This window comes from Botryllus schlosseri, chromosome 15 (genome assembly GCF_051294905.1).
Source record: "Botryllus schlosseri isolate E-star chromosome 15, Bs_hap1, whole genome shotgun sequence".
NCBI lineage: Eukaryota > Metazoa > Chordata > Ascidiacea > Stolidobranchia > Styelidae > Botryllus > Botryllus schlosseri.
This window is the reverse complement of record NC_137250.1, coordinates 13,865,987-13,893,403: the sequence shown is the minus strand read 5'-3', so window position 1 is coordinate 13,893,403 and position 27,417 is coordinate 13,865,987. Positions and strand designations below refer to the sequence as shown.

The 27,417-nt window shown below is 40.5% G+C and overlaps 1 protein-coding gene across 2 annotated transcripts; it reads right to left on the bottom strand.

The window, feature by feature from the left end:
• Positions 1–3,238: 3,238 nt before the first annotated feature.
• Positions 3,239–27,061, bottom strand: LOC145456875 (multicopper oxidase 3-like). Of its 2 annotated transcripts, none has more exons than XM_080335008.1 (18): positions 26,917–27,061; positions 26,736–26,814; positions 26,540–26,678; positions 22,395–22,581; positions 20,761–20,874; positions 20,564–20,697; positions 19,428–19,550; positions 17,656–17,855; positions 17,434–17,600; positions 16,299–16,689; positions 15,585–15,775; positions 5,722–5,835; positions 5,411–5,612; positions 4,848–5,067; positions 4,034–4,165; positions 3,777–3,966; positions 3,610–3,699; positions 3,239–3,510 (listed from the first exon to the last, which is right to left on the bottom strand). In XM_080335008.1, the coding sequence occupies exons 1-18, from the start codon at positions 26,981–26,983 to the stop codon at positions 3,287–3,289; spliced, it is 2,964 nt and encodes a 987-aa protein (XP_080191134.1). In that variant the 5' UTR covers positions 26,984–27,061; the 3' UTR covers positions 3,239–3,286. The 2 variants fall into 2 exon arrangements, with proteins under 2 accessions (XP_080191134.1, XP_080191135.1); XM_080335009.1 differs by having other exon boundaries at positions 19,428–19,547.
• Between the last annotated feature and the right edge of the window lie 356 nt (positions 27,062–27,417).

The window sequence follows — 27,417 nt, the reverse complement described above, 5'->3', positions numbered from 1 at the left end:
AATTCTTGCAGTGTTGGGATCAAGTCATTACCTTCGAGTCACGAGTCATTTCGAGTCATTGCACATTTTGACTCGAGTCAAGTCAAGTCAATCGATTTTCGAAGGTGACTCGAGTCAAGTCAAGTCACTCGATTTTTGGAGGTGACTCGAGTCAAGTCGAGTCAAGTCAAGTCAAGTCACGAGTCAAGTCACATTTCAAGTCAAGTTGCCTTTTCGAAGTATGAGGTATGCTACGTTATGGCATTTTGCTAGCTGTCTGAAATACAGACTGAGTGGTCATTGATTTTGAACCGATGGAAGAATATAGATTTAAATATAAACACAAGAAAGCGCTGTATCGTTCACATATGAGTAGAACTGCTCAACTACGTATGTATATAATTGCATAGCCTCAGTTTATACTCAACGGCCAAAATAGAGTGAGAGAAACGAATTGATTAGATGCAATACAGTACCCATTTACAAATTGATATGATACAATTCGAATCTGCGCCAATGGTTGAGGACGATATAATATTCGAATTCAATTTCAATAAAACAAGAAGTTTGGTTAAGGTAAGAACGGAGAACAGAAATAAACATTTTGCTATAAAATTCTTACTATACTAGTCTACGACAACGTAAGCTGTAAGCTTCGATCACTTCGCTTGCGGTAAATATATTTGTGAGAGAACAATGGAGGCTCAGTAAAACGCACGATCATTGAATGATTGGTCGCTCATCAGCGTTTCGCGAACAATCCGAACAAATGCAAGATACAGTGATTTTTATCGAAACCGATTATACTTGATGACTCGAAATTGACTCGTGAATTTTGCTCCGAGTCACGAGTCAATCCACATTTCTGATGCGCCGAGTCAAGTCAAGTCAAGTCATTTTAGCAGAGTGACTCGAGTCAAGTCAAGTCATACGAAAAAGGTGACTCGAGTCATCCCAACACTGAATTCTTGCAGCAAGTGTCGGTACTGGTCAGAGATTTAAATATAAAACTCTGACCGTGGTGTAGGAAATGGTTCAGGACATGTTTCAGAAGAGTTTATTCTTTGTTCATAAATTTTTTAAATATTTAGATTTAGTTTAGCCCACTGATTCTTTAACTTTTTTAGACACACCCCTCTTTATGACAGTGCAATATTTCCTGCCCTACTTATCGTCATATCACACAATGAAACCAGAATGTTAGCAATCCTGACAGATAGTTTGATGGTATGGAAGGTTATGACTGTTGATGAGAGAATTCTCCAATATGAAATTCGAACTACACACAGAGCAATTGCTATAGGTGAATCGCGCCAAGAGCGGAAAAAATTTCAGTTTACTGGAGCTTCGCGCCCCTTCAGATGCTTTCACGCCGCCCAAGGGGGGCACGCCCCTAAGTTTGAGAACCACTGGCTTAGCCTTTAATATAATTCACAAAGTTTTCTGTTGCTACTGAAGTATGGGAAACAGTTTAGCATGGCTGAATTGTGTACTTATAACGCGGCACGCATAGAACACCGATGTAAATAGGCTAATTATCACAGGTGGCGACTGTGTACTAAGGCCTTAAGGCCTTGCCGCCCCTCGTCGTCATCCTGGTCCGTACCGGATTTTCACTGGTGAGACGAATAAATGATTGATTGATTGATTGATTATTTTATGTTGTGATTGTCAGGTTTCCATAACACAGCAACTGAAATTGTAATTGAGCAAAATTTTCATCCAATTACAATTAAAATTATAATTAGACAAAATAGAAATGCTTCAATTACAATTACAATTACATGAAAAAATGTAATTAATTACATTCAGCTCAATTACAAATTACAATTGATCCAACTCTGCTGTCCTGTATATAATTTTAAACAAATGCGTCTATTCGCCACCAGAAACCATTGAATTCCCCACCAGTGGGGAATTCTCCCCTGGTTGAGAACCATTGTCTTATAAGATTGTAGTCAAATTAACTTCTTGCTTTAACCGCTATGTAGGTGGTGATAAGAAGTTGCAATAACAAGTTCCCAATTTCAACTTTCTTTCCATCGCGTTTTGGTGCCTCAAAACCTCGGATAGTCGTATATCAGCATCGAAAACATGTTGCGCAAGGATGCAAATATGCATGGTAGGCCTACCTCACAATTAGGGTCGTGTTAAAAATAGGGTTACCATACGTCCTCTTTTAAGAGAATTTTGTCCTCATTTTTGACTTTTTTGAAAGTGTCCTCGGAGGACGCCCAAATGTCCTCTTTTTTAAAATTTAGTCCTCTTTTTCGAGAATTTCGGTTAAATGTATGGCAAAATAGACTTAGATAAATCAGCACTGAAGTAACGCTCCGGCGGGTATTTTGGAAGCTGGACCGGCAAAATGACCTCTTTTTTTAGTCAACCACCTGATAATGTGAAAAAAACTGTATTTTTAGAGCTGAGCCGGAAAGTTGACCTTTTTTAGTCAACAGATCACAAAATGGTGAAAATTTACCATTTTTTCAGGATTTTCCTCCGGTTTTGCAAGTCTGAAAATTTTGAAAAAGTGTCCTCATTTCAGATTTCCAAAATATGGTAACCATAGTTCTAAAAAAAAAAAAAGCATGTTTGAAACAAGGCCCTTCTTTAAAACATGTTTTTTTTCAGGTCATGACGTCATGCATATTCCACTGTGACGTCATAGTTGATTGACATCCACAATTGAAAATAATAGGGTAATTATTGCTCCTTTGACGAAATATAGGCTACCAACCCTAGTCATATACGGACGTAAAATATCTTTAACCAAGACTGCATCGTCATATGCAGCATTTTTACGGTCGGCGTTCGTCATCATCAGAACATTATTTCCGTCCCAATGATCTATATCTACGTTCCATAGCTGTTAAACGTGATGCTTCGAAGGTTCCAACCATCCCATATCGTATGGTAATCGTCGTCCGTAGGCTCATACAACATGTTTTTGGGAAGTATTCACACAATCATGATGGCATAATGATACAACTTGGAAAAAACACAATTTTTTTATAGGCTTTTGTAGTGTTTTAAACAACCATTTGTTTTAAATGCAACTCTACTCACAATATATAGTCTCAATGCGCCACGAAAAAGTTGTGGTCCAAAAATACCAAATTAATTTAAAGTCGTACGTCATGACAGGTGGTAGCCATGCATTAATGAATTTGTTTTTGAAACAGAACCTGGTAGGTCGATTGATGCAAAGCGAATTTTTTTCCTGCATTCATGTTTTGAATTCAACAAAAAGAATAGCGAATTCAGGTAGCCTAAATGTATATTTTATATTCACACACATTATTATTGATTAAAATCCGGTGGCATTAGGATTTTCAGTAACAGCCCCTTTGGCATCCACTGCTTCTGGGTCTTCTTCGTATTTCTCTTCCAGATTCTTACAGACAAACGCTTTGTGAATAGGCTCGTTCCAGCGATCCGGAAGAAGCATGACTCCGAATCCGAAAATAACTAAAAATGCCGCTGCTAGCCGTACCGGGCTGAAAGTCACATCCTTGATGAAAATGTCGACAACTGAAAAATAGTGCTTGGCAGTCAGTCGTTTATAGTTGCCAGAATTGGCCTTCAAATTCGTTATCGTAACAAAATGCCGAACACAAATTTACTATCTACCTGCATTCAATGGGATCCCGAGCAACATTGCAACGGATATGAAGAGTGGATATGTGTATGCGACGCCGAAATTGATAGTGAAGTTGAACACTGAAAACATTTCAGCGTCTGTGACATTCTTGACGCATATACGTTAGTAATGTAAACTGCTCCGTTACGATACTTACCCAATCCTAAGAGATTGGAAGCATTTAGATCCCTCCATGGTATATCCTCCGCAAGGAAATATTCCACGCCGGTTGCGTACAGAATCACAAATATTATCCACATGAACACGACGTTGCTGACGCCGAGAAGGGACAGGAACAAGGACACTTGGCCGAGATTAGCATTGCCCATCATTAATTTGAAAACTACCTATAATGTGTACACTGTACATTTTAACTGTGCAGGTACACTCCTGTATGTTGCTCGCAATGCTCACCTTGTAAAAAGCCGCACCGAATGCTGACGCCACGGCCATCATAATTCCGGCTATCAGGCCTGTGCCTCCACCAAAACCCTCAACGTATGCGAAGAGAACGACGCCAGATATACAGAGGATACAAGCAAGAATCTGAAATTTGTTCGTTTCATATGAATCTTCAAATCTTCAATTGTCATTTGCATAACAATACTAAAGTAGGATATGGGTATACTAAATGTTTTGTGTTTGTCGACCTTCCTGCGACTTGGAAACGACAAAACAGACACGCGTGTTCTCGACAAACCTTCGCCAAGCATACCAGGACCACACAATTCAAGTCTGACAAACAATCGACTATCTATATCGGTCAAAAGTCAGAATATATAGCCTGTAAATTATAACTAATGCCGTGTATTTCACCCATTTCCATCACAACGTATAGGGGGCAACTCGCAACTCAGGTAAACGACGGGTTCTAGTACAACATTCCGCTTTCCCATCCGTTCCAATTGGCAGAAAAGAGTCAAATCACCAATACATGGGGATATACTCCAGTAATAGAGGCGAAGAATTAGTTTAGGTGCGTACCACTTTTGGGGGGTAATATAAGCACTCAAGTTGCTAACAGTGCGATTAATTTCATTTATTGCAGTGCCGAGGGTGTCAACTCGGTACGAGTACATGTGATTCCATAGAGCGACTACGACACAAGTACGACGAAAGACACTGTATATATAGGCCTACTTCCAATGCATTTGAGGTAAATGATGTATTCAACGCCGATGAAATTATCTTTCGCGAAAGTGATTTCAAGTAAGTACCGGGTACTTACTCTGATGAAGTATAAGGGTTCGTGTATGATACATATGGCTAACATGTACACGAACGCCACGTTAGAAGCAAATATCGCTGACGCGTCGGTGGCGGCGATGAATTTCAACCCAAATATATACAAGTAGTTTGTTACTACCCATATAATATTCATGGGGACAATTTTAAGAAAGAATTGTCTCGTGGTCAGTCTTGGTGTCTGGAACATTCTTGCGGAATCTCTGAACAAACAAGACACTTCAATTGTCAACGCAAGGAACCGGTTACGACATTCCCTTGGCGCATTCCTACTAATGTATAGATTGCTATACCATTTAGCTGCGTCACTGGAACGGGTTTAGGGATAGCCTTTCTAAAAATGAGCCATTGTAGTTAAGGCCTTATAGAATTATATGTTCCAGTAAAAGTCGAAGCAATGAATTTCTTGACCATAAACAGACAATTAAGATTGAAGATGTTTGAAATGCTCATTTATGATATTCTAATCTAGATTTGAACGATTTACTTGGCTGTTGGCGGCGTACCAGTGAATAATGATATACGATTAGCATAACGAACTCATACCTTAAACTTTCACTGATTTCAATTCGATTTCGATACTTCAACACTACAAATATTCCATATAGTGGAAAGCATAGCGTCATCCAGCAAGTTCCCAGCCACACGGTGAAGTACGGTGCATCGAAACTGGCTAGTTGCACTGCATTCTGTGCATACTGTTGCGTTCCTACCCATGATATTGCCAGTAATGCGACAGTGAAAAAGCCTGAAAACATATTGATTATGAAAATGTAGGTAGATGCGGATATCTTGAGTCTACGGTTACCGTACGGTTCAAATGTATAGCCTACTACGTGTACAAATTTTCGACTTACCTATGATTAACTTTTTTCGCTTTCCGTCCTCGGCCTCTTCCTGGACAGCTGGCAATGACGTAACGGAACTAGGAGTCGACATTACAGACAGCTTAACATCATCTTCACCGCCACCTTAATTAAAAACATCATACCATCATAATTGAAATATGTATGCCTCAAAACCCCATGAACATTTTGTGAAACACCTTGTAACTATCATCGATCTATAGGCGACCAACCGTTTCTCTGTCAGAATACATTCTCAAATCAATCGTCTATGATGGCATAAAATGAGCGTAAACTTCGTATTCGAAAAATAGCGACTCCTTGCCAGCTCTCTCCCAAAAGCGGACACGTTGAACGAGTGGGCTTAATTTGACAGTTCTAGGGATGGTGTGAACCCCTGAAAGCTTCAGGTTCGTGTGAACGCGAACCTTTTTGAAATGTTCTGTGTGAACGCGAACGTGAACCTCATGACGTCACGTGATGTCATTTTCCCAATTTCCATCCTACATTTCAGTGAAGTGATGTCCACGGTAGCTAGCGACGGTAGCTAGCCACATTATGTTACAATGCTGAAGCACATGCTGACTCTTTAAACGTCACCAAATGTATTAACTGAAAAAATCAAATGCTATAATAATCCCATAAAATCAATATTTTTCGTCACTTTGCCAACCATTTCGACGAGGACTTGCAAGAGAATCTAAGCTTATGCCTTAACGGTCTATAGGCAATTTGGTTTTTATGATACAATAAACATATTAAACCAAGATGGATCACGTATGCCTGCTATATTTTTTAATTAGACAACGATGTATTCGTTATATCAAATTCATTGATCGGTTGAATAAGCATCAATCGCTGACTACCTGCATGTAGTGTATTTCGTTTTTGATGTTATGTGATTGCTGGTCAAGCTTAAAGCAGAGAGTCACTAAATATTCACAAACTGAAAGCTGAATATTACGAGCAAACTTTTGTAGCAAAGCAAGTGAAATTTTGAGATTGGCAGCAATGTCATTAATAGTGTTGATTTTTTTATGCTGCCAGCGCCATGCAAAAAGTGGTTCGAAGCTGAAATACAAAGATTTTATAATGACCTGGAAAATTGTAATATATGAAAACAGTTCACAGTGCAGAGCCTGCCAAGGTTCGTTTGTGAGCGTGAACCTCTAAATTTCGGAGATTCACACAGAACGCGAAAGCGAACCTCACGTTCACACCATCCCTTTCATTATAGCAGTGGTTCCCAACCTTTTTCGGTGGCAGGGCCAAATTAAGAATTTCAGAGTGCGGTCGGGGCCACACGAATACCAGGGCAATGAAAGGAAACCAAAATAGTCACCAAAATATGAAAATTGGCATTGTTCCGATCATTCGCTTGACGCCATTGGCCATTGTGTTGCCGCGCTCCCGTTGTTCAGAACAATCAACCTTTGCTGGCTATTTCCGAGTAGTTTTAATGCCCTGGCGAGATTTCAATTCGTATTTTTGGAATCAGTGCGACACTTGCTTTCGACAAACACCGACATATCACATTATTCGGACGCCTGGGTCGCGAGCTATAGGACTACCAATTATGCTGCTTTTTGCCGGAAAAGCAGTACGCATCTCGGCGTATTCAATCGTGAGTCACTTGTTGCACATCTATCCGTAAATTAGTTATCAATACCCAGGGCCGTAACAGCACTTCGTCAGCCCCCCCAACGTTGCTCTTGGTCCCCCCCATAGGGCGATAAACCGAACTTCGAAGCCCCCCAGACCTCCTCAGGCTAGATGGGTGTTTACCGCTATTTATCATCTAAATCGGGTGTCCGATTTAGGCAGCTACTCCCGACTGATCGCGCGAAGCGCGAAAAATTTTTATAATTCATGTTTGAATCGGTCAATATATTCGGCAATGGCATATATATTGGTATCAATTTTTATCCTCTCTCTGCTCACGTAATCAGATTGACCGGTTGAGCCGAGTGAGTTGTGTTTGAAAAGGTAAGACCACTCAATAATAATTAAACATCTTCAGGCGTATACCCGTTGGCAGGAACGAAACAGTACTTCGTCAGGCCCCCCAAAACACTTAGGTCTTGAGCTCTCATAGGGTGACAAACCGACCCCGCGTTCCGTTGTTCGCTTCTGCCACGAAATCAGGATCACCGTTTAGTGAGCCAGCGTGGAGTGCGAAAATTTTCGATAATTCTAAATAAAATAGGTCAATAAGATCGGGAATTGCATATATATTGCTATCAATTACTTATTGTCCTCTCTGCTTACGTAATCAGATTTACCGGTAGAGCTGAGTGAGGTTTCTTGGAAACTGTAGGGCCCGTAAATATTAATTAAACATATTCGGACGGTACGACTTCGTTACATGATGTTATCTCGTAACCTCCAGCCTGATATATCAAAAAATATAGAATCGCCCAAACGTACTAAACTGATGCACACGATTTCATATTGGTAGTTCTTCGCTGGCATATAATTCTTCCCTGCGGGATGGTAGCCTATTTGTCTCGTGAGGTTCAGATTGCCAGGACAGGATAACATTCGGCGCCAGTCATTTAGGCGCCTATGGTCAATTATAGGCTACCTATATGTATTTTGTATATACATAACGAAGTTTTCGGTCAGTGTGAGGGCAGTCCTTTTCGGCCAAGGTTTTCTCGCTGCCGATCGTTCTGGCACACTTCTTGGAGTCGCATGTTACATGGCCTAAAACTTCATATGTCTTCGTGCGTCGTGGCGCGGTAATGGCCAACGCAGATATGCCCACTTCTATAGATCTTGCGTATTTTATCTTGCTAGAAGAGTACCCAATAATTAAGGTATTTTAAGCTATGAAATCGCGCAAAGCGCGAAATTTTTTTGAAAAAGTTGCATAAAATTTCATAAAATACTCTATAATTTATGCTAATTCACTAAATAATTTTGTGCTCCCTTCGAGCTCGCTCCCCCCAATTGGGGGCTTGGGGTGCGGCAGTTACGGTCCTGTCAATACCTATATCTATACCTATAGGTACTGCTCGTTCAACAGGAAAGTTAGCGCACATTACATTGAAACAGCAGTGACGTAATCTTAGCAGTCTACTCACAACTTTCCTGCAATCCTAATTGAAAACTCCAGACTCTAAGCCAAGCAAAAGTCGATTTCTCAATATTTTTGTGGGGGCCGCAAGAAGGCTAGCTGGGGGCCGCATGCGGCCCTCAGGGCCGCGGTTGGGAATCACTGCATTATAGTGTCATTACATTAGTGCTTTAGCGCGAATGGACATTTTGCGCTACCCAGATCAATTAGCCTCGTTCATTGACTAATCAGTCAACTCTTAAACAAGGCTGTGCTATAAATAAGAAAGGGAGTCACTATGGATTTATGTGTCGCGCCAGGCATACAAGCGGTATATTACGATCGTTAAACGTAACCGCAATTGTCATAAGAGACTGTTGACACCTTTGTGGGAGAAGTGTTAAAGTAAGCATGGAAATGTTCAGGATGACCGTGACAACAGTGAGGCAGCTTTGGATTAATGGATGTTGAATTGAACTGATTCGGTAGTTTATACTGAAAACTACATCGTTCTATAATAAAATGTTACGACTACTACTGTAGGCACACAGGTATTAGGGGCGTTACTGTTAAAACCACATTCGAGATTTGCGAAAGAAGTAAGTGAAAGTTAATGACAACGTGTTGACTGTACCGCATTGATCAGCAGGTTGCTTCGCGTGACATTGAATATCATACATTAACATTGAATATCATACATTAAAAAATGTTCCTATGGTTTATTTTTATGCAGCCCTCGTGTGTGTTGTTCTCAGCACGGTATAGACTACAAGTCGCAGAAGTGGACTAAAATGGCTTCAACAAGACCTCAGATGTATACAAACGCATTAAATCGACTATATTATCAACTAAGTGGTTGCCAGTGCACTCTCACCACAATATAACATTCCTATACAGGCTCACTAACTTAGAAGTCAATAATTCTTCTCTATTATGCCAAAATTAATAACATGTCCCCTATTACATTATTCTTCAGAAGTAGATTACCACTCTACCTTGATATTCCATGATGCAATTTTCTGAATGGTTTGGCATTGCAACCATACGGTGACGTATATGCCCTTGCCATTGTGTTTGCTAACAATTTGCGTCATTTTGTCAACATATATATTTCCAATCTCGCCCGGCTTGGTCGTGATTTTAAGGCGAATGCATGTAATTAATGCTGAATCATGCTCGGTATTTACTTCGTTTGGGTGTGCTTGGCGCATAGAATTGACAATTGGTCCTTTAGCAGGATATTGTCTACAATAACGTATCTATATATTTGAATTATCTGACATATTATCGAATACGTTAGCATAACTTACCAGGTTACACCTTTGTCATGACACACGCAACAACTACTGGCTCGTGGGTAAGAGATGATATTATGCGGACCAATGAAATATTACAATATAGTAGAACTCGAGGTTTTATAACTTTTATCGCCAGCACGAACAGTACTCAATCACCAGTATGACATATTCGATTCCAGATACCATCATGTATTGTTGGGGTGTGGGTTAAATCCGATGACGCCATGTGTCACAAAGCGCCATGCAATTGGCAAGGTTAAAATACCAAATTATCTTTAATGTATACCGCAACTGGCGCTATTTACTTGCGGTCGCATGAAAGTTGTCATTCATATTGACATGACGTCAAAATGAGAGGCACTCGAATACCCAACTCGACTCGCAACCTATAATACTCGATTGGGAATCACTGGTAGTCGATTTTGCCCAACGCGAAATAGCATATAGTTCCGAATGTGTGTTGTACGTGGTCCTCGCAGTGTCGCTACTGATCATGTTAGCAGAGTGCAGATCAAACAAACGCAAGTTTAGCCCTACGCGTAACGGATGCCAACGATTCTGAAAAGCGCCATGATTGCGAAATAACAGAGCTCTCTGATGTCGGTGAATTAGGGCGGAGCATGAACCGGTTCCGAATTGGATATTCAGCCGGATTTTCTCATTTTGGCCGGAGCCAGTTCGGAGCCGGATGAGTACCTTTTCTGATACTGCCGGAGTCGGATCGGAGCCGGATCAGTACTTTTCACTAAGAATATAACAGCCTTACCCTCTTCCACCCGCGAATCAATAGTTAAAGTGTAAAGTTCATGGAAATAAACCACATGCAAAGTCCAAGTTGGCATAATTACTTCAGATAAGGGTTGGGTTTGATCTTTGACTTTTTAAATTCCTGTTTGCATTGTTTCAATCAATATGCAATGCCATCCTGTGAGTAGATAATTATTATCGGAGTTTATCGGACAGGATCACGGTCAGTTCTAGAATCCGGCCTAGGAGTCGGACCGGAGTCGGACTATAGCTTTAAAAAACAGGAGCAGGACAAGAGAATTTGTCAATCCGCGCCGCACTACGGTGAATGGGTTTGTTTAAACCTGTATACACCATGAGCTACAGTAAACAGTAACAAAAAACTTCTAAAGCAATAAATTTTCACTGTATAACTAAATGGTTGTCTATGGTCTAATCGCGGACTTTCGCGAAGTAGTCTGTCCATATCAGAGTTGAGCAAACTTTTTAGCTCGCGGTTCGCACTAAAATTGGGATTATAAACCAAAACGCAATATTGTTATGTGATAATGTAGTGACGATATGAAAATAATATATGTTTAATTAAAACCAACCAACCGTGGATTTGATGATATGGTACACGCGTAAGAAACATCATGAGCTGATCAACCTCAGTAACCAATTTTAAAACTAGGGATGAAAGTCGGTTGTCCCGATTCTTAGATCAGGATGGAGATTTGAAACTGTGAGCAGTGATCTGTTTGTAGATTTGTTTATTCTACTTTTGGTTCAACTCCGGGGCACACAATGCTGACAGCGTCATAACCATAGGGTTACCATACGTCCTCTTTTAAGAGGATTTGTCCTCTTTTTTGACTTTTTTGAAAGTGTCCTCGGAGGACGCCCTTTTGTCCTCTTTTTTGGGATTTTGTCCTCTTTTTTAGCACAGAAGTGACGCGGGTATTTCGGAGTGAAAAACGGTGATTTGAGCTCTGAGCGGAAAGTTTACCTTTTTTTTAGTCAACCGATCACAAAGTGGGAAAAATTCAACTATTTTTGAGAATTCTTCTCCGGTTTTGCAAGTCTCAAATTTCTGGAAAAGTGTCCTCTTTTTAGATTTCCAAAATATGGTAAGCCTACATAACCATGATAGCTTCAAATATGCTTCCACTAAAATATATAGATTTTTTTATAAATATAAATATTTCTACACATAGCCAACACACGCGCGAATCGGTTTTTCCAATTACATCACTAAAAGTAATAAACTTGCTGGAGTGGCCAATGTAAAATTTCACTCGCGACCGAAAGTCATTCCCGTTTTGGCTTTCTGGGATGTTTAGCAGTTGAAACCTTTTAAAATGCGTGGGCCTTGAGGTCGGTCTATCGCGCCAGCAGCAATGAAATAAAAATATAGCCTACTATAGTGAGAATATAACATATCTTGATGAAATATAATAAAAAAAAGTTTAATCGAGTCTCTGCAATAATTAGATTTTTAGTACGCATTTTATCAATATTTTAATACATTTCTTGAGCCACACAAATTCCCGGGCCACACAAAACGGCGTATCGGGCCACGGGCCGTAGCTTGACCACCCCTGGTCTATATGACTTACATTACCGAGTATAATACAATCCATACAAATACATCCGATCGGTTGTGGGATAAGCGAGTAATGAATATCTTCTGGGAAATATCCAGCTCGGCGATAGCGATAACTTATAGAAGTTTGTACGCCGTGATAGCAATTCCTATCGATACTTCTGAAATAAATATGTGTTATGTTTTCATTTGACAAGTTAGGTTTGAGTGCGTTAAAGTGGATATCTTTCCGTATAGTTGACCAAGGCGGAGACAAAATGCAAGGAGTGTTGTCCTAGATATGTTTGATTGTTTTGTGGTTTTAATTAGGTTTAAAATAGGAAACTGGCAATAAAGTTTCCATTGAGACCACGAACCTTACAAGTACTAGTCTACATCACATCCTATAGGTACATCATATCCTGCTGGGAAGAACATATTTTACTCACACTCTATTATTAAAAGTGCAAGTCGGAGTACTGGACACATCCATGTCCGTATGGTGAGTTCTACGCCTTTATGCATTGTATAGTCTTCATATAACGGCGCTTTGCGGTCATTTTGCGTGCACTGGTTCGTTGACACAACTATATGTACCAAACCTCCTCATGACTCTCACAGTATAATTCCGACCCTCCATTTACATTCATGTATATAACTTAAGTTAGAAACTAGTATATCCCGCATACACCTCTATTTTCGAACTTTAGCAGCAGCAATATATGTATATCCCGTACAAAACCTATCACAGTTACAGTACAGCGAGTATAATCCCGGTATATTTGAATAAGTAATATTGCGAATCACTTAATTTCACATCAAATACGGGAAGTGATTCGAAACTTGTTTGTATTAAATCGATATGCAATTTGCAAATGTAATTGCGATTCAATGACACAATACGTCAAATGCCACGCGTATTGTAAACACATCTAAAAATACAATTGCTAAATTACATCATTGTAGTCGGCTTCAATATTACTACCTCTAAAACTACTGCCACACGCAATAGCCATACGGATGACCTCGCGATTGCACGAGCCCGCGTTCTACATTGTCCGTGTTTTAATTCGATGGAAACCATGCATTGCAAATATAGACGTCAAAGTACGACCCTGAGGTATAAATGAACATTGTCGTTGAAGAACACCGTGAATCACAAAACAACAACAACACCAACAATAAGGTGTCGCGATGCGTAACGATCATAGGTGCTCAAAGTAATCATTTTCGGTACTCAACTAGAGGTAGAAGTATAGTAGTAAATTTCTACTCAAGTAAAGGTAGAATGTACGATTTACTAGTGTGTAAAAAGTAAATATTCTAGGCCTAGCTTTGCCTAAAAACTGTAAACTCGTAACTAGAAGCAGTAGTCTAAAATCTCAACCACTTGAGTCAGAAGTGCAAACAGGCAAAATCTACTTAGAATAGAAAGCAGAAGTACTTCGTGGCTGACCACCTCTCGTCGCGACAACCATACGGCATTGACCGATTAGGACAGGTAAGCATTGAAGGTGATAGCGAATAAACTCCACGAGAGCGCCAGATATAGCAACAGATTCGCTTGGATGAATGGTAAATGTGTCCCAGCAGTGCTGCCCGATCTCTCTGAATGCCAAGACCCGCACTTGGGAAAATTGGTAGGCGCGTTGACCCACTCGTGCGGCTTTCCAACTCTAAATACTAATTCCATTCCTGTGAAATAAAAACTTCATGAAAAGTCTATCCTCGTGGCTTGGACAATGGGCATGGCATGTTTCAGCCCAACCGGTAAATCTGATTACGTAGTCTGAGAGAGTATCAAAAATTTATAGTCATGTCTTCAAGTACCAATATTATTGACGAAATTGATTCATTAACCTTAGAACAATGCCGCTTCGCACGACAAGAAGAGAGCCACACCTGACTTTTCAAAACATTAGCACTCGTGATTTCGGTGCGCAGTAATCCATTAGAAACAAGAGATGATTCTTGCGTTCGCCGTTAGCTACTCCGGCTCATTGGCGAATCGAATTTGCAATGGTAAGGGTGTTCGTGTTTGTTAATCAGATTCATAAATATTGGCATCTAAATTACCCGTATGGGAAAGAGGGAATGGGGGAAGTCTCCATATCTTAGGTTGATCACCCTATTGGGTTACAACACCAGGGTTTTCGGGGGTTGAATTTGAATTTGAACCGGTTGTATGAGATTCGTAATGTTAGGGTTGCGTTGTCCAAAACAGTACTAAACACAGCCAGGTGGAAAACTCCACTTCATCAGCCATCCAAAACGTTGGCGCTGCAGCACGAAGAAATTGGAAATTCAGGATTGAATTTTGTCACACACAAGTTGCACAAATTTTGGATCCTTTGTCAGCACACGTGATCAAATTAACCGGTAGAATTGAAGGAGGTGGTGTCTTCGACAACTTAGGACACGTTCATGATATACGATCATTAAGCTGGGAACGTTGTTAGTAATTACTCTGTTGAATTTTGTTATTTTGTGACCTCCCACCTGCTATAGTCAGAAAATATGGTAAAGTCAGAGAAACCTCTTTCTCGAGACGCACAGGTTGACATTTCTTGGGTCATCATTTTCTCAGATTGCCATTTACAGGTGCTTATATGAACAATTGACAATTGGCCATATCTATAACTCGACCAACAGCGGCGGTCATTTCGGTCAAGAATTTCTCGCCGCCGATGTTTTGGCAGCACACTTTGCGGATTCTCATGCTGGTCGAAACTTTATATGTCTTGGAGTAACGTGACGCGGTTATTGCCAGCCCGAAATGCCTATTTATATAAATTAAATTAAAATTCTTTGGAGGTATTTATATTAAAGCCAAGAGATGTAGCGGAATAAAATCACGCGTAGCGTGAAGAAAATTTGCAAGTTTAATAGTTCCATCAAAATTACTCTAAAATCCATTTTTACTTACGAAATAATTTTCGGCCCCCATTCGAGATCGCCCCGCCCCCAATTAGGGGGTTTGGGATGCGACAGTTACGGCACTGAGCACAGCCGAGATGTGGTTGCAAAGAAGTATAGGTGCATTCACCACATCGATACCTTTAAAACCAACGTGCTGCTTTGTCTTGATTTTTAAGGGGACAAAGCCATTAAAAACTGGTAGGAGACTGTCGCGCGATTATTTTTTAAAATTTTGGGAGCCACTGAGTGTAGACCCACCTTCCAATACGATTGTGCTTTTTGAACTTACCAATTTGCGAATGAAAGATCAGATGACAGTGAAAAAACCAGACACCCGAATTGTCTGCTAAAAATCTGACAACTGTATAACCACCATCTGGCACGAAGACTGTATCTTTGAGAATACCATTGAAACTCCGGCGGATACTTCCGTTCGAGTGCATTTCTTTCATTTCTTCGGTTGAAATTTCACTTCCAAGCCTGCAAAGGTGAAGATTGTGTTACACATTAGCCAAATAGCCTACTATACTCTCACGCTTACGGATCTACACTAAGATTGCTTTGCTTACAAATATATTCAGGATATGTAGGGCTGATCTCTGCTAACTATACGTCATTTGATGGGTCATTCGGGTGGAAAAGGATAGCATTTTGGTATCGTTACCATTTGGGCAAAACTTATCAAGTATACAGGCCGTTAAAGTTGGCATCATTTCCATGTTTGCTATGCTACGAATTCCAAGTAAGCTAAACTAGGTCTTCTATACTGAATGCCACTTCACCGATATCCTGCCACCAAATATACAATCATAGTGCTAGCGGTTGCATCTTATGGATGGACCATGGATGCCTTTAATATGTTTTAATATTTCATCTTACGATCCATCTTATGCTTTCAATATCTTAATCCATTCCGGATTTGGAAGAAACCTGAACAAATCGATTCATTGTGTATTTTTCTGCTCTTTTTATTTTCCAATGTTATGGTCGTAATAAAACTCACTTATCCATGGCCACCACCATAAAATGTTGTCCATGTAGATGCATCGGATGCCCAGACTCGAACGTACGACCCTCGTCATAGACGACCAGTTCCACCAGGCTTCCGGGTTCTATATCGATGACGTAGGGACAGTGGCAAAAATCATACTCGCAGAATTTCGTCCTGTTCCACGTGGAAGCTTCGGGATCGCATAGATTCTCTTCTGGCACGTCATCGGCTTGTGTTAAGATGGGAGATGGAGGGAATGAGAAAGAGATGTTGTTCAATTGCGGTGAATACAGATGATTATTCCTTGTTACTGATTCGATTGAGTAATAGTCCGGGTGGTTGAACAAGGGATTATCTCTCACCATGAAGTCAAACCCGATGAAGTGCGTGGAGTCCGGTACCGCTGAAGCGAGAAAATGATTTTAGATATAGGCCTATTATTGATTTTAAATACCATATCATGATACTAATTTCATTGATATTGTCTGTTGCATAAGCGAAATCTGAGCTTTCAATTCACGAGAATGTTCGTTATTGTTGATTGAACTTTCTGCTGCAATTCGATTTCAGGTAAGGCACTCTGTGACCAAGCTGCATGGGCTTTGGCTAAAGATGGCCTGGTACAGGAGCACTGGTACTGAGTATAGTAGGCCAGCCTACCATCGTGCCACTTGTATTGGATAGTTGAGCAATGAGCAAAGAGCAATGACTGCGACGGTTGACTGGCAAGTTGAAGGCTTGCTTCATATTATGCGTGCGTCGTATTACAGCGTTAGGCTTAGAGCACATTTGTGGTATTCGAATTGTGTTCGTATGGGATTTAATTCGCTTCTCTGACTTTATGCAGTTTCAATTTCGATAGCTGTTTCTGTTTTAGTATTTGTTGCGTTTACGGATATGGAACTGTTTGTACTGTAGACGAGCATAAAGAGTGCTTTGATACTTTTGTGAATAGAAAGTCTAATACGAGTAATACTTCAATTAGCAAATTGACATTCTGATACTTGTGGTTATTTAGTTAGTCCTGGCCCTTAATACATCCGCCGAATATTCGTTTGAAGACTCTGATGGCAATGCTATTAGGATGAATACTATCCGTGAAGACGATATCACAACCATACGTTATCCCCTGTCGCCCTATTTTCACCTGCGTATCTTTCATCCGCCGAATATTCATCGGAATGGACTGCTGACAACGCGCTGACGGATACGTAACTGTCATTACTCGGAACATTCCACGGATTTAACTGAAGAAAGTTTTCTTCCTGCACAATCTTGGAGACTCTTGGTTCGTCTTCTGGTGCGCCATGATACCTACATTTCGTGGTGAAATGACTTCAGTCTTCACGCAATTTCAATTTAAACTCACTTCAAAATTGCACGCTGCGACTGGTTCCTGCAGTCGGCTATCCCTTGAACGTGCATCCAGTAATTGGAAACGTTTTTATTTGCTTCCAGAACGAAATCGAATCTTTCACCTCCATTCACAACCAGCGAAGTCGCTATTATCGGTTCAATATCTGCGCCGTCGGACGCTATAATCGTCATCGTGTGGTCTTGTATCGTCAACTAAAAATTTTTGAACTTTGATTGTGATCACGTCTGCATGAAGCAGCAGTCAGCGCACTTAGCAATGAAATCAACAACATCGTACTACCTCCTTTCTTTGCATTGCATACAAGCAGGGCCGTAACTGCCGCACCCCAAACCCCCCAATTGGGGGGGGCCCGAGCTCGAAGGGGGCCCCAAATGTTTTCGTGAATTAGCATAAATTATAGAGTATTTTTTTAAACTTCATGCAACTTTTTCAAAAATTTTTCGCGCTGCGCGCGATTTTAACTTGCCAAGTGTTATGATTATTGGGCAGGCTACTCTTCCTCCAAGGAAAAATACGCAAGATTTATAGATATAGGCATATCGGCACTAGCCATTACCACGCCACGACGCACCAAGACATATACAGTTTTAGGCCATGTAACACGTGACTCCAAGAAGTGTGCCAGAACGATCGGCAGCGAGAACCCTTGGCCGGAAAGGACTGCCCTTATGGTGACCGAACACTTCGTTAGATATACGAAATACATATGGGTTTATTTGTCCATAGGCGCCTAAATGATTGGCGCTGAATGTACCTGTCTTGGTAATCTGAACCTTACAAGACAAATACCATCCCACAGGAAAAAATTAGATGCCAGTGAAGAAATACCAATTTGAAATCGTGTGATCTTTTAGTTTAGTACGTTTGGCGATTCTATATTTTTTTGATATAGCAGACAGGAGATCACGAAATAACATAATGTAACGAAGTCATACCAACGAGTCCGCCCGTCAGAAGATGTTTAATTATTATTTGTGGGCTCTACAGTTTCAAAGACACCTCACTCAGCTCTACCGGTAAATCCGATTACGTGAGTAGAGAGGACAAGAAATTGATTGCAATATATATGCAAATCCAGATCTTTTTGGCCGATTTTATCATGAATTATCAAAAATTTTCGCGCTTGGCGCTGACTAACTGAACAATACAACTGTAAGTTCGTGGCAAAAGCGAACAACGTGATTGGGGGGGGGGGGAGTCGGTTGATCACCCTATGGAAGCCCAAGACTCAAGTTTTTCGAGGAGCCTGACGAAGTGCTCTTTCGGTCCTGCCAACGGGTATACACCCAGAGATGTTCAATTACTATTGAGGGGTCATATACCTTTTCAAGCACACCTTACTCAGCTTTACCGGTAAATCAGATTACGGGAGCAGAGAGACGATAAAAATTGATAGCAATATATAAGCAATACCGATCATATTGACCGATTCATTCATGAATTATAGAAATTTCTCGCGCTTCGCGCGATTAGGCAAGCAAAGCAGATTCACTAAACGGACACCCAATGAAGAAACAACGTATAGCCAATGTAAACAAATAAACCGCGTATAGTCGGAGGGGGGTCTGGGGGGCGAAGCCCCCCAGAAGTTCGCTTTACCACCATATGGGGGGGCCCGAGACCAACGTTTTGGGGGGGCCTGACGAAGTGCTGTTACGGCCCTGCATACAAGGTACAATGAACATGACCATGCAGCAAAAGGCCGTCAGGCGATAAGCGCCAAATCTTTTTGATGAATAAACAAGAACAACAACAAAATCAACCTCCATTGGACACAACAAAGCTGCGTTGCTAATAGTTCTAAATCGATATCGCTTGTCCTTTACGACAGTGAAGACTTCGCGTGGGGTGCTGTAACTTGTATTGTTTTGCGGGTCGAAAAACTCCTGAAAACAAATTCATCTTGGTTTTAAAAACAATGCGTACGGAAAATGAAATGGTGTTGAGAATGTAAACTGTGTGGATTAGCTACATAGCAGGAACGAACAGCAACAAATACACATGCATGTCCGTGTTTCAGAGTCAATACATATTCTCGACGAATTCAGAGCGTATAAAGCTGCAGCAAAGGTACAGCAAAGATCGCTCGTCATTCACGTCTAGGAGCGCTGCGAATATTTTGTAGTGACACTGCGTTGAACGTATGTATAATCGCAAGATCGCATAGGGGTGTTGTTTTGGTAATAGTGTTTCATAATCAACGGTTATTTGACATCAGGTGGATAACTATTTTATTATTCCCGACCTGCACGACCCACTTTCGTTCTACGTCTTTTGTGTACACCGTTTATTGGGATTGAGGAAATTACAGATATGTGTAGATATGGTCAGTAACGAATTACTTCTACTTTTTCAAAGTATTCCAGTAGGTTTTGTCTTCTTGCACTGCTTACTCAGGTGCTTATGTTTTTTTACTACTTCCATTACTAGGTACTGCAGTTTTTGGCAAGCTGCTTATTTTTAATCTTTCGATTTTGTAAAGTAGAAAATAATTTCGGAACATATTTACATCACGCTTCATAGTGAAATTGTCATGACGACTGGATGATATAGACCCTGTATCATGGTAACTCAGCACAGTTTCGGAAATTGCACCGACCTTGTGTGTCACTGGTATTTTTGCGCAGATATACCCTGTGGTTTCGAAAGTATAACCTTCGATTGGCTACGAAAGGTATAAAGTCTCGACTCGATCTATACTTTTTGAAATTATTTAGTTGTCTACTTTTCGAATCCATTTTCATTTTTTACTTCCAATTGAAGTAGTTTTGACATGACTTTAAAATCGTTACTTCTAATTGTAATTGAGTAGAAATTTACAGGGTTACTTCCACTCGTGTTGTTGTACTTATCGCAATTTTGACCCTTAATTAAATATCGAAACAAGGATGTAGGTTACTTTGAATACTCCTTTTCCGTTGATCAGTATGTTCTCCCCTTTGTTGTTTCCAGAGGAATGGTGATGAGCGAGAAATTTGGTGAGGGTGGGTTGATGAAGCCAGTCAAATATAAATATTGTATGCTCCAACTCATCTGTGCCGCAAATTTGAATAATCATGAAATTCAAGTGCGTTTTATATAGTTCATATCACTTGCCTTCGTCGTACAGATCGAAGTGAGGCTCTCTCGATGCAGCGCGTTTAATAATGAGTGGCCCCGCTAAACCGTCCGATCTTTGCAGACCCGAATGCCCGTGCCACCAATGAGTTCCTGTACAAAAATGTTATTGCTACTGATGATAATTCAATTCAATTTATTGCTAAACATTTCATTATTTCAATACACCACAAGACTACGATACAATGAAAGGAAGGTGTCGAAACGACTTGGAGTAGTCTTTGAAACCAGACACCCACCTGGCCTAGGTGATGTAAAAAAGGAGGCATGCACATTGAATGAAAACTAAAATAAGATAATAGAAAAGAACAGCTAACAAAAAAGGTGGCATGTGCCGGAAGGCGAAATCGATATGTCGGGTTGTGGTCCGGTAAACTAGAGGGCTAACTGGTATTTTTTCAGTAGAAATTGTTTGTATTTCGACTTGAATGTGGACATGCTCGATGACTGTCGGGTAGCCGGCGAGATGCTGTTCCACAAATCAGGTTCGGCATATTTGATAGAGCGATTATTATCTTTTTTGTCTACCATATGATAGTTGAACGACGTGGACGCGCGCGTGTCGTACTTATGCACTTTGATACCGAGGTAAAGAAGTTATTGAAGTTATCGTGGCAGTGGCCGCAGTGGAAGTGATATATAAACTTGGCAATTTCTAGTTTCCGCATATCTTTTATGTTTAGGACACCGAATCTTTAACAATGCTATCCTTACGGACTGGTAATTAATAACTCGTAATCTCGATTTTTAATTTGTCTACAATACGCGGTAGATTTCGAAAATCAGGAATTGAATAGATGAAATACACACGTAATTCATATAATTGTGTTGATGGTGCTATACAAAGAGATAGGTGCAATTTTGAAATTTTGTTACTATTTGACATTTTTATCAATATACACGCAGTCATGACTATAGGGATGAGCAAACCGATTCACTGATTCGAATCGAATCATTTGTTATGCTGTATCAATTTAGGACTGGGAACAACGATTCGAGTATTCCAATCCGAGTCGTTTATTGATTGCAACTATTCGAGTCTGGTGATAAGAGTCTCATGAATCGATTACCAAAACTATACGCCCCTAGTGACAGGAATTGTCGTTTCTATACACTTTCATCCTACCGTAGTATCACCGAAACATTCCATTGGCATGATATATCGTGCTAGACTCTGTAGGGCCTATGTTCATAGCCGAGGTGGCCAGCCCGCGGTCCGAGAGAAGGTCTCGAGTGGCCGGCGCAGTAATTATTGAAATTAGTTATATTCTTATCATGAATGAGTAAAAAAGAAATGACAGTTTCGACGCATTCGCGTAGCCAGGGGTGACAAAAGGGGCAATCCCCCACAATTTCGTAAATCCGTTATCCGTATTTCACGGCAGATTGCCTTTACTTGAATTTTTTTTCGTGGAATTTTAGTATCTGATTTGAAATAGCTGTGATTGAGTGTTGCCCATCCATTGTCACGACTCACGACACATATAATAACGCGCAGAGGTCCTCTAGAAAATGACAAGATTGTGAAGTAGATGTTAACATGATTGAATTGAAGTAGATGTTAACATGATTGGTAAAATACCAACGTAGTCCTATTCAATGTCAGGTTTCACCTGGTGGGTCTGCTGTGAAATTGTATGTAAATGTGGTAAATACAGGAATTGGACATTGCGTCATCATCGGCACACCGTCCATATAAGGAGTTTCCTTCATATACAATCCATGCCAGTGGATAGCCAGTCCTTCTGCATTGTCCAAGTTGTTATGAACGTTAACTTTGATATTATCGTTCTGGCAAACCTGGAAAGTTTTGGAAAGATTTTATGAAGATGGCCTCCATCGACATGGTCGATATCAAAATTATTAATCGAAACTGATGTAAACAACATCATTTCGGTCGATACAATTGATATTTGTTGGTGATGTAAATAGTTCTCGAGATTTCTAGTCAATAATTTTACGGAAAACATCGCCAATCCGCCGAATACCGTCATTAAGTTTATAAACGATAATAGGCTACAGACACTCACTGACGTAGCCATGATGGGACGAACTGGGCCATGGCCACCCAGAAATCATTTTTTTAGAAATTTTTCGTTAATTAATATAAGATTTAGTATTTTTGAGAATATGTATTCAACTTGAAGGTTTTGTTCGTACTTCGCGCGATATACAGCTTCAGTCGTATTTTAGTTGTTGAGTGCCCGCCTCTTGATAAATGAAAATCAAAAATTAGGCCTAAATAAAAATACGCATGATGTAAAGAGTCGAATCGAACTGGATTCGTGTGTGCTGCCAGCGGCTGCGGAACTATTAGACATCAGCTTTTCGGCGCCAAAAAGACACACCAAGGCAGATATATTTTAGCCAACACTAAGTGCGACCCCGGAAATATCGCCGGCGTTAGAACCTTGGCCGAAGATCGCGCGGGATGGCCAAGTCCTTGCAATTTGAGTCCCGCGGTACGAATGCAGAGAGCAGAGGCAATAAATATTGCGCCCCATGAATAAATGCAAATTGGGATCGTGCGCATCTCACCAAAGACATTTTCATTAACAAGTTGAAAGTAAATGGGATTATATATACGCGTTGGCCTAAATGCAGCATGGTTCGCGCGTGTCTGCAACGAGAGGTAACGAAATGCACGAGCGGTGACAACAGGACAATTCCTAGTCATTGAACTACATTCCCAAATTGCTGGATATCATATATCCTACCAGTGCGTTGATCAATCGACAGTAAATCGTAAATCCAAATTTCAGAACTCAACTTTTTGATCTCGATCCTAAGATTTTCATTCGCATTACATAGATCAGAGGTCTCAAACTCAAATGTGCTCGCGGGCCAGTTTTCCAGTTTTGACGACGCCGCGGGCCGCAGCATTTATAGGGTATTCTATGTCTTTCCAAGTAGGCCTTATTTGGCGGGAATGAATAGTCCTATTGAAAGTGAGCCGATCCAGCAGACTGACAGTAAACACACATCGTCAAAATGTGATTTACTATTGTATTAATTCAGGCCTGGCATGAAAAGAATCATCACATTTATAACTATTTCAATAGAATCGTTGTTGCACTTGATATGTATTAATTATAAGATATATAGACACCATATGGGCGGACAAATGTATGATGCCATCATAAAAGCTATCGGGTCATAATTTTGCAGCTACTATTGAATATTTTGACTAACAGATTGATAATAGAGACTGATCTGATATCAAAACATTTTTCGGTTGAGCTGTGATTCCAATCCAAGATTCGGGCATACTTCTGATAAGTGGGCTATTAATCTCATGGTCAAATATCTTCAAATATAGGAACAGAAAAAATATAAATATAATAATGAATGTGTCCTATTTATTGAGATGTCGGAACGCCGAACGACCCATTGTTGTTACATCGTTGGAGCGTACCACATACGGTACTCGGTACCTTTAAGTGACCTTAAAAACATGGTTTAGCGACCAAAAATGTAACTAACAGAATGCCAATGGTTGCCATAACCACTTGTTTAGTTAGCGAAATACCAATCTGCCACCTTGTGACCTATTATTACTCCCCTGATACGCGATTAGTTTGTTGCGCCCATGGTTCTAACAAATTCACGGCATTCCGAGTCACTCCGAGTCTGAGTAATTCTAAGAAAGGTCGCGTCCAAGTCCAACTCACAATTTTCAGTCACGAATCGTCTAAGGGTCAGTTTGTCATCATGAATGGGAAATATGGCGAAATAGTGAATCTTTCACTGCATATGGTAGCGTTTGCAATTGATGCAATAGTGAAGTTTGCGGAATAGTGAATACCTTCAGACTTTCGGAGCAATTTAAGAGGGAATTTTCACTTTATAACCTCAAAAGATATGTGACACTTATTTGTTGTCAAATTATTAAAAATCTAAAATGTCGTCGCGGGCCGCACAAAATGCTCTGGCGGGCCGCATGCGGCCCGCGGGCCGCGTGTTTGAGACCTCTGACATAGATCCCCTTGGACGGTAGACCGCGGCCTTCCGAGGGTTCACGGAGCTCAATTTAGGAATTTAGCGTTACACACTTTTTTTGTCGCTTTATGCAAACCCATTTCAATACTTGCTGACATTTCTATTAAAAGCTTTCATAAAAATCTATATTTTCAAAAGGCCTTCTTTTTGACATTTTAATTTTTTTATTTTCGGCAGTTTTGGCATTTATGGCACATTTATGTCTCTTGTTGAAATTGGCGTACAATGCCTGATGCATCAACACGATGTAATACACCCCTGTGCCAAAAGACTTCAATAAGATCGCAAATATTTGAATTGGCCAATGTCACGATAATTCTAATGATGCATATTTGAACAATCTACTGCCATAGTAATCGTTCAAGAGTCCAAGCCTAGACAATGACCCACTTAAACATCGTTATGTCACGAGTATGTTTGTTGAAGCAAGCATTCAGATATTCTTAGAACAGTGGATTTGTGGTGAGATCGCGTATAGTGGTATGATGCACAGCTGCAACACCAATAGGTTGCGGATTCGAGTCCGACCGATGTCGACTCCAGAATTCCTTCCCAAGTGTCGCTTGTTCATCTAGGCCAGGGGCGGGCAACATACGGCTCACGGGCCGGATCCCACCCGCACACTGGCCGGATCCCACCCGCACAAAGTTTCTACCCTGAAAGTGAAATTCTAATGTGAAGTATTGACAAATTTTATGCGTCACAGAATGAATTCAACTTTGCCAACATGAGAGAAATGATCATGATAGTACTTGTTGTGTTCGGTTCTTACATATAGGCTACATTAGCGAGCAAATATTTTCGACCATGAACATTACCAAGACAAGACTGCGTTTCCAATCTAACTGATGTTCACGCGCTGCCTTTTCTGAGGTTTTCTATCCGACATGCAACCAGAGTTCAAAGAACTTCAGGTTACTAGATTCATTAAATACTGTTTTTGGTATCTTATACTTTAAACTTATTTAATCCTTGGATAAATACGCGTTTAATGTTAAAATTTAAAAGGCCTATAGAAGCGGTGTCTTAAAAAGGCCTAGAAGTGGGCAGTGCTACAAGTCGGCAGCTACGGAATCAACATAAAAAATATCAGTACGGTGTAAATGACCATCGCAGTCGAAAAACACCATGAATACCGCAAACAAAAACAACAACAGTTGATTTGAAAGTTCTTTCTTGTATGCATCAATCAGCATATTTTATTATGCTCTCTGTACTAGTCGTTCTCAACCGCCGGTCCGTGGCAAGTTTCCTGCAGGTCCGCCAAATGCATTATCATTTTCCATCTCCGTGTCGTAATAGAGAGTTCATGGTCTGCTTTAGGCATACGTCACAATGGCGCACGAAACTGTTTAACTTTAAAGTAGCAGACATTGCAATTAAGTAACACTATAGGGCAGGCAGTACAACAGAGGCTATAGCAAAAAGCAAAATCGAATTTCTTTCAAAAGATACGGGACAATCACAATCGATTTAGTAGTCTTTTACAGGTCTTCGCGAGCTTCGCTTTGCATAAACTGCAATAGAGCCCCGTATAGATATATAGTATAAAATATCATCATTAAATGAAGTGTCCAATGGTACATTTGAGCTGCATACATTTGTCGCAATGAAATTTGGGGTCAATTTTAAATTTTGAAGGTTCACCGGATCGCAACATTTGTTTTGAAGTTTTACCGGTCCGCGAGATCAAACAGGTTAGATCCACTGATGCTCTATACAGAAATCACAGTAATCAGCAGCGTAACGATAATCGTACCCGCATCGTGTCCATCGGGAATTTCCTGTTGACTGTGATTAAAGGTCTTTGGACTCCATCTGCTGGCACGCAGTCCGGAAGAAAGCAATCGGAGCGATTGTAGGGACAGTCGTAACAAGCTTTCGACATTGTGTAATACCTGAATTGCAGACAACTGCGCGTCTCAGTTACGGCATAGGTCATTCACAGTCCGTACCATTCAATGTAGAAATCGTATTCGCACGTGCGAGGTTGGGCAGGCCACTCACACTCCCGATCACATAGGTGCCTTCCATCTGTGACAACAAAATACTGCAAATACCTATTGTATAATTTCGGTATAGACGTTGATGTAACGGACAGGAATATCGCACTGGTTACGCCGGTTTCCAACATACCTTGAGCAGCCAACGTTGAGCTGACGCAGAATAACACTGCAAGGCAATATATATGCACGACTCCCATTCTTCTCCCGTAGATAAATGTGATAAATATACAAAAGACGGTGAACTAGAAATGATAAAATAACGAGATAAGTTACCAGAATTGTTTTGTCAGTGTATGACCGTTGCAATCCATTTTCGCTGTAGCTTTGATCTCCCATAGCTGACTGGCGATGGACCTTCCAGAAAATAATTACGATCTGGTGCCATGGAGGTGAATGAACGTTCAATATAAAAATTGGTACTTTTCACAGGTTTCATGTCATTCGCGGCTTCAAGTGGGACACTAGTTATCACAGGTTGTGGTTATCAATAAATATATTTCAACGGATTGGCGTATGCGCTTATTTGTTGATCAGAAAGAGCAATCGTAATTACATACTATTAGCATGCCTGATTCCCATATATCTTCCAGTCTGCCAGCATTCTAAAAGTCTCGAAAGTTTAAACTCTAAA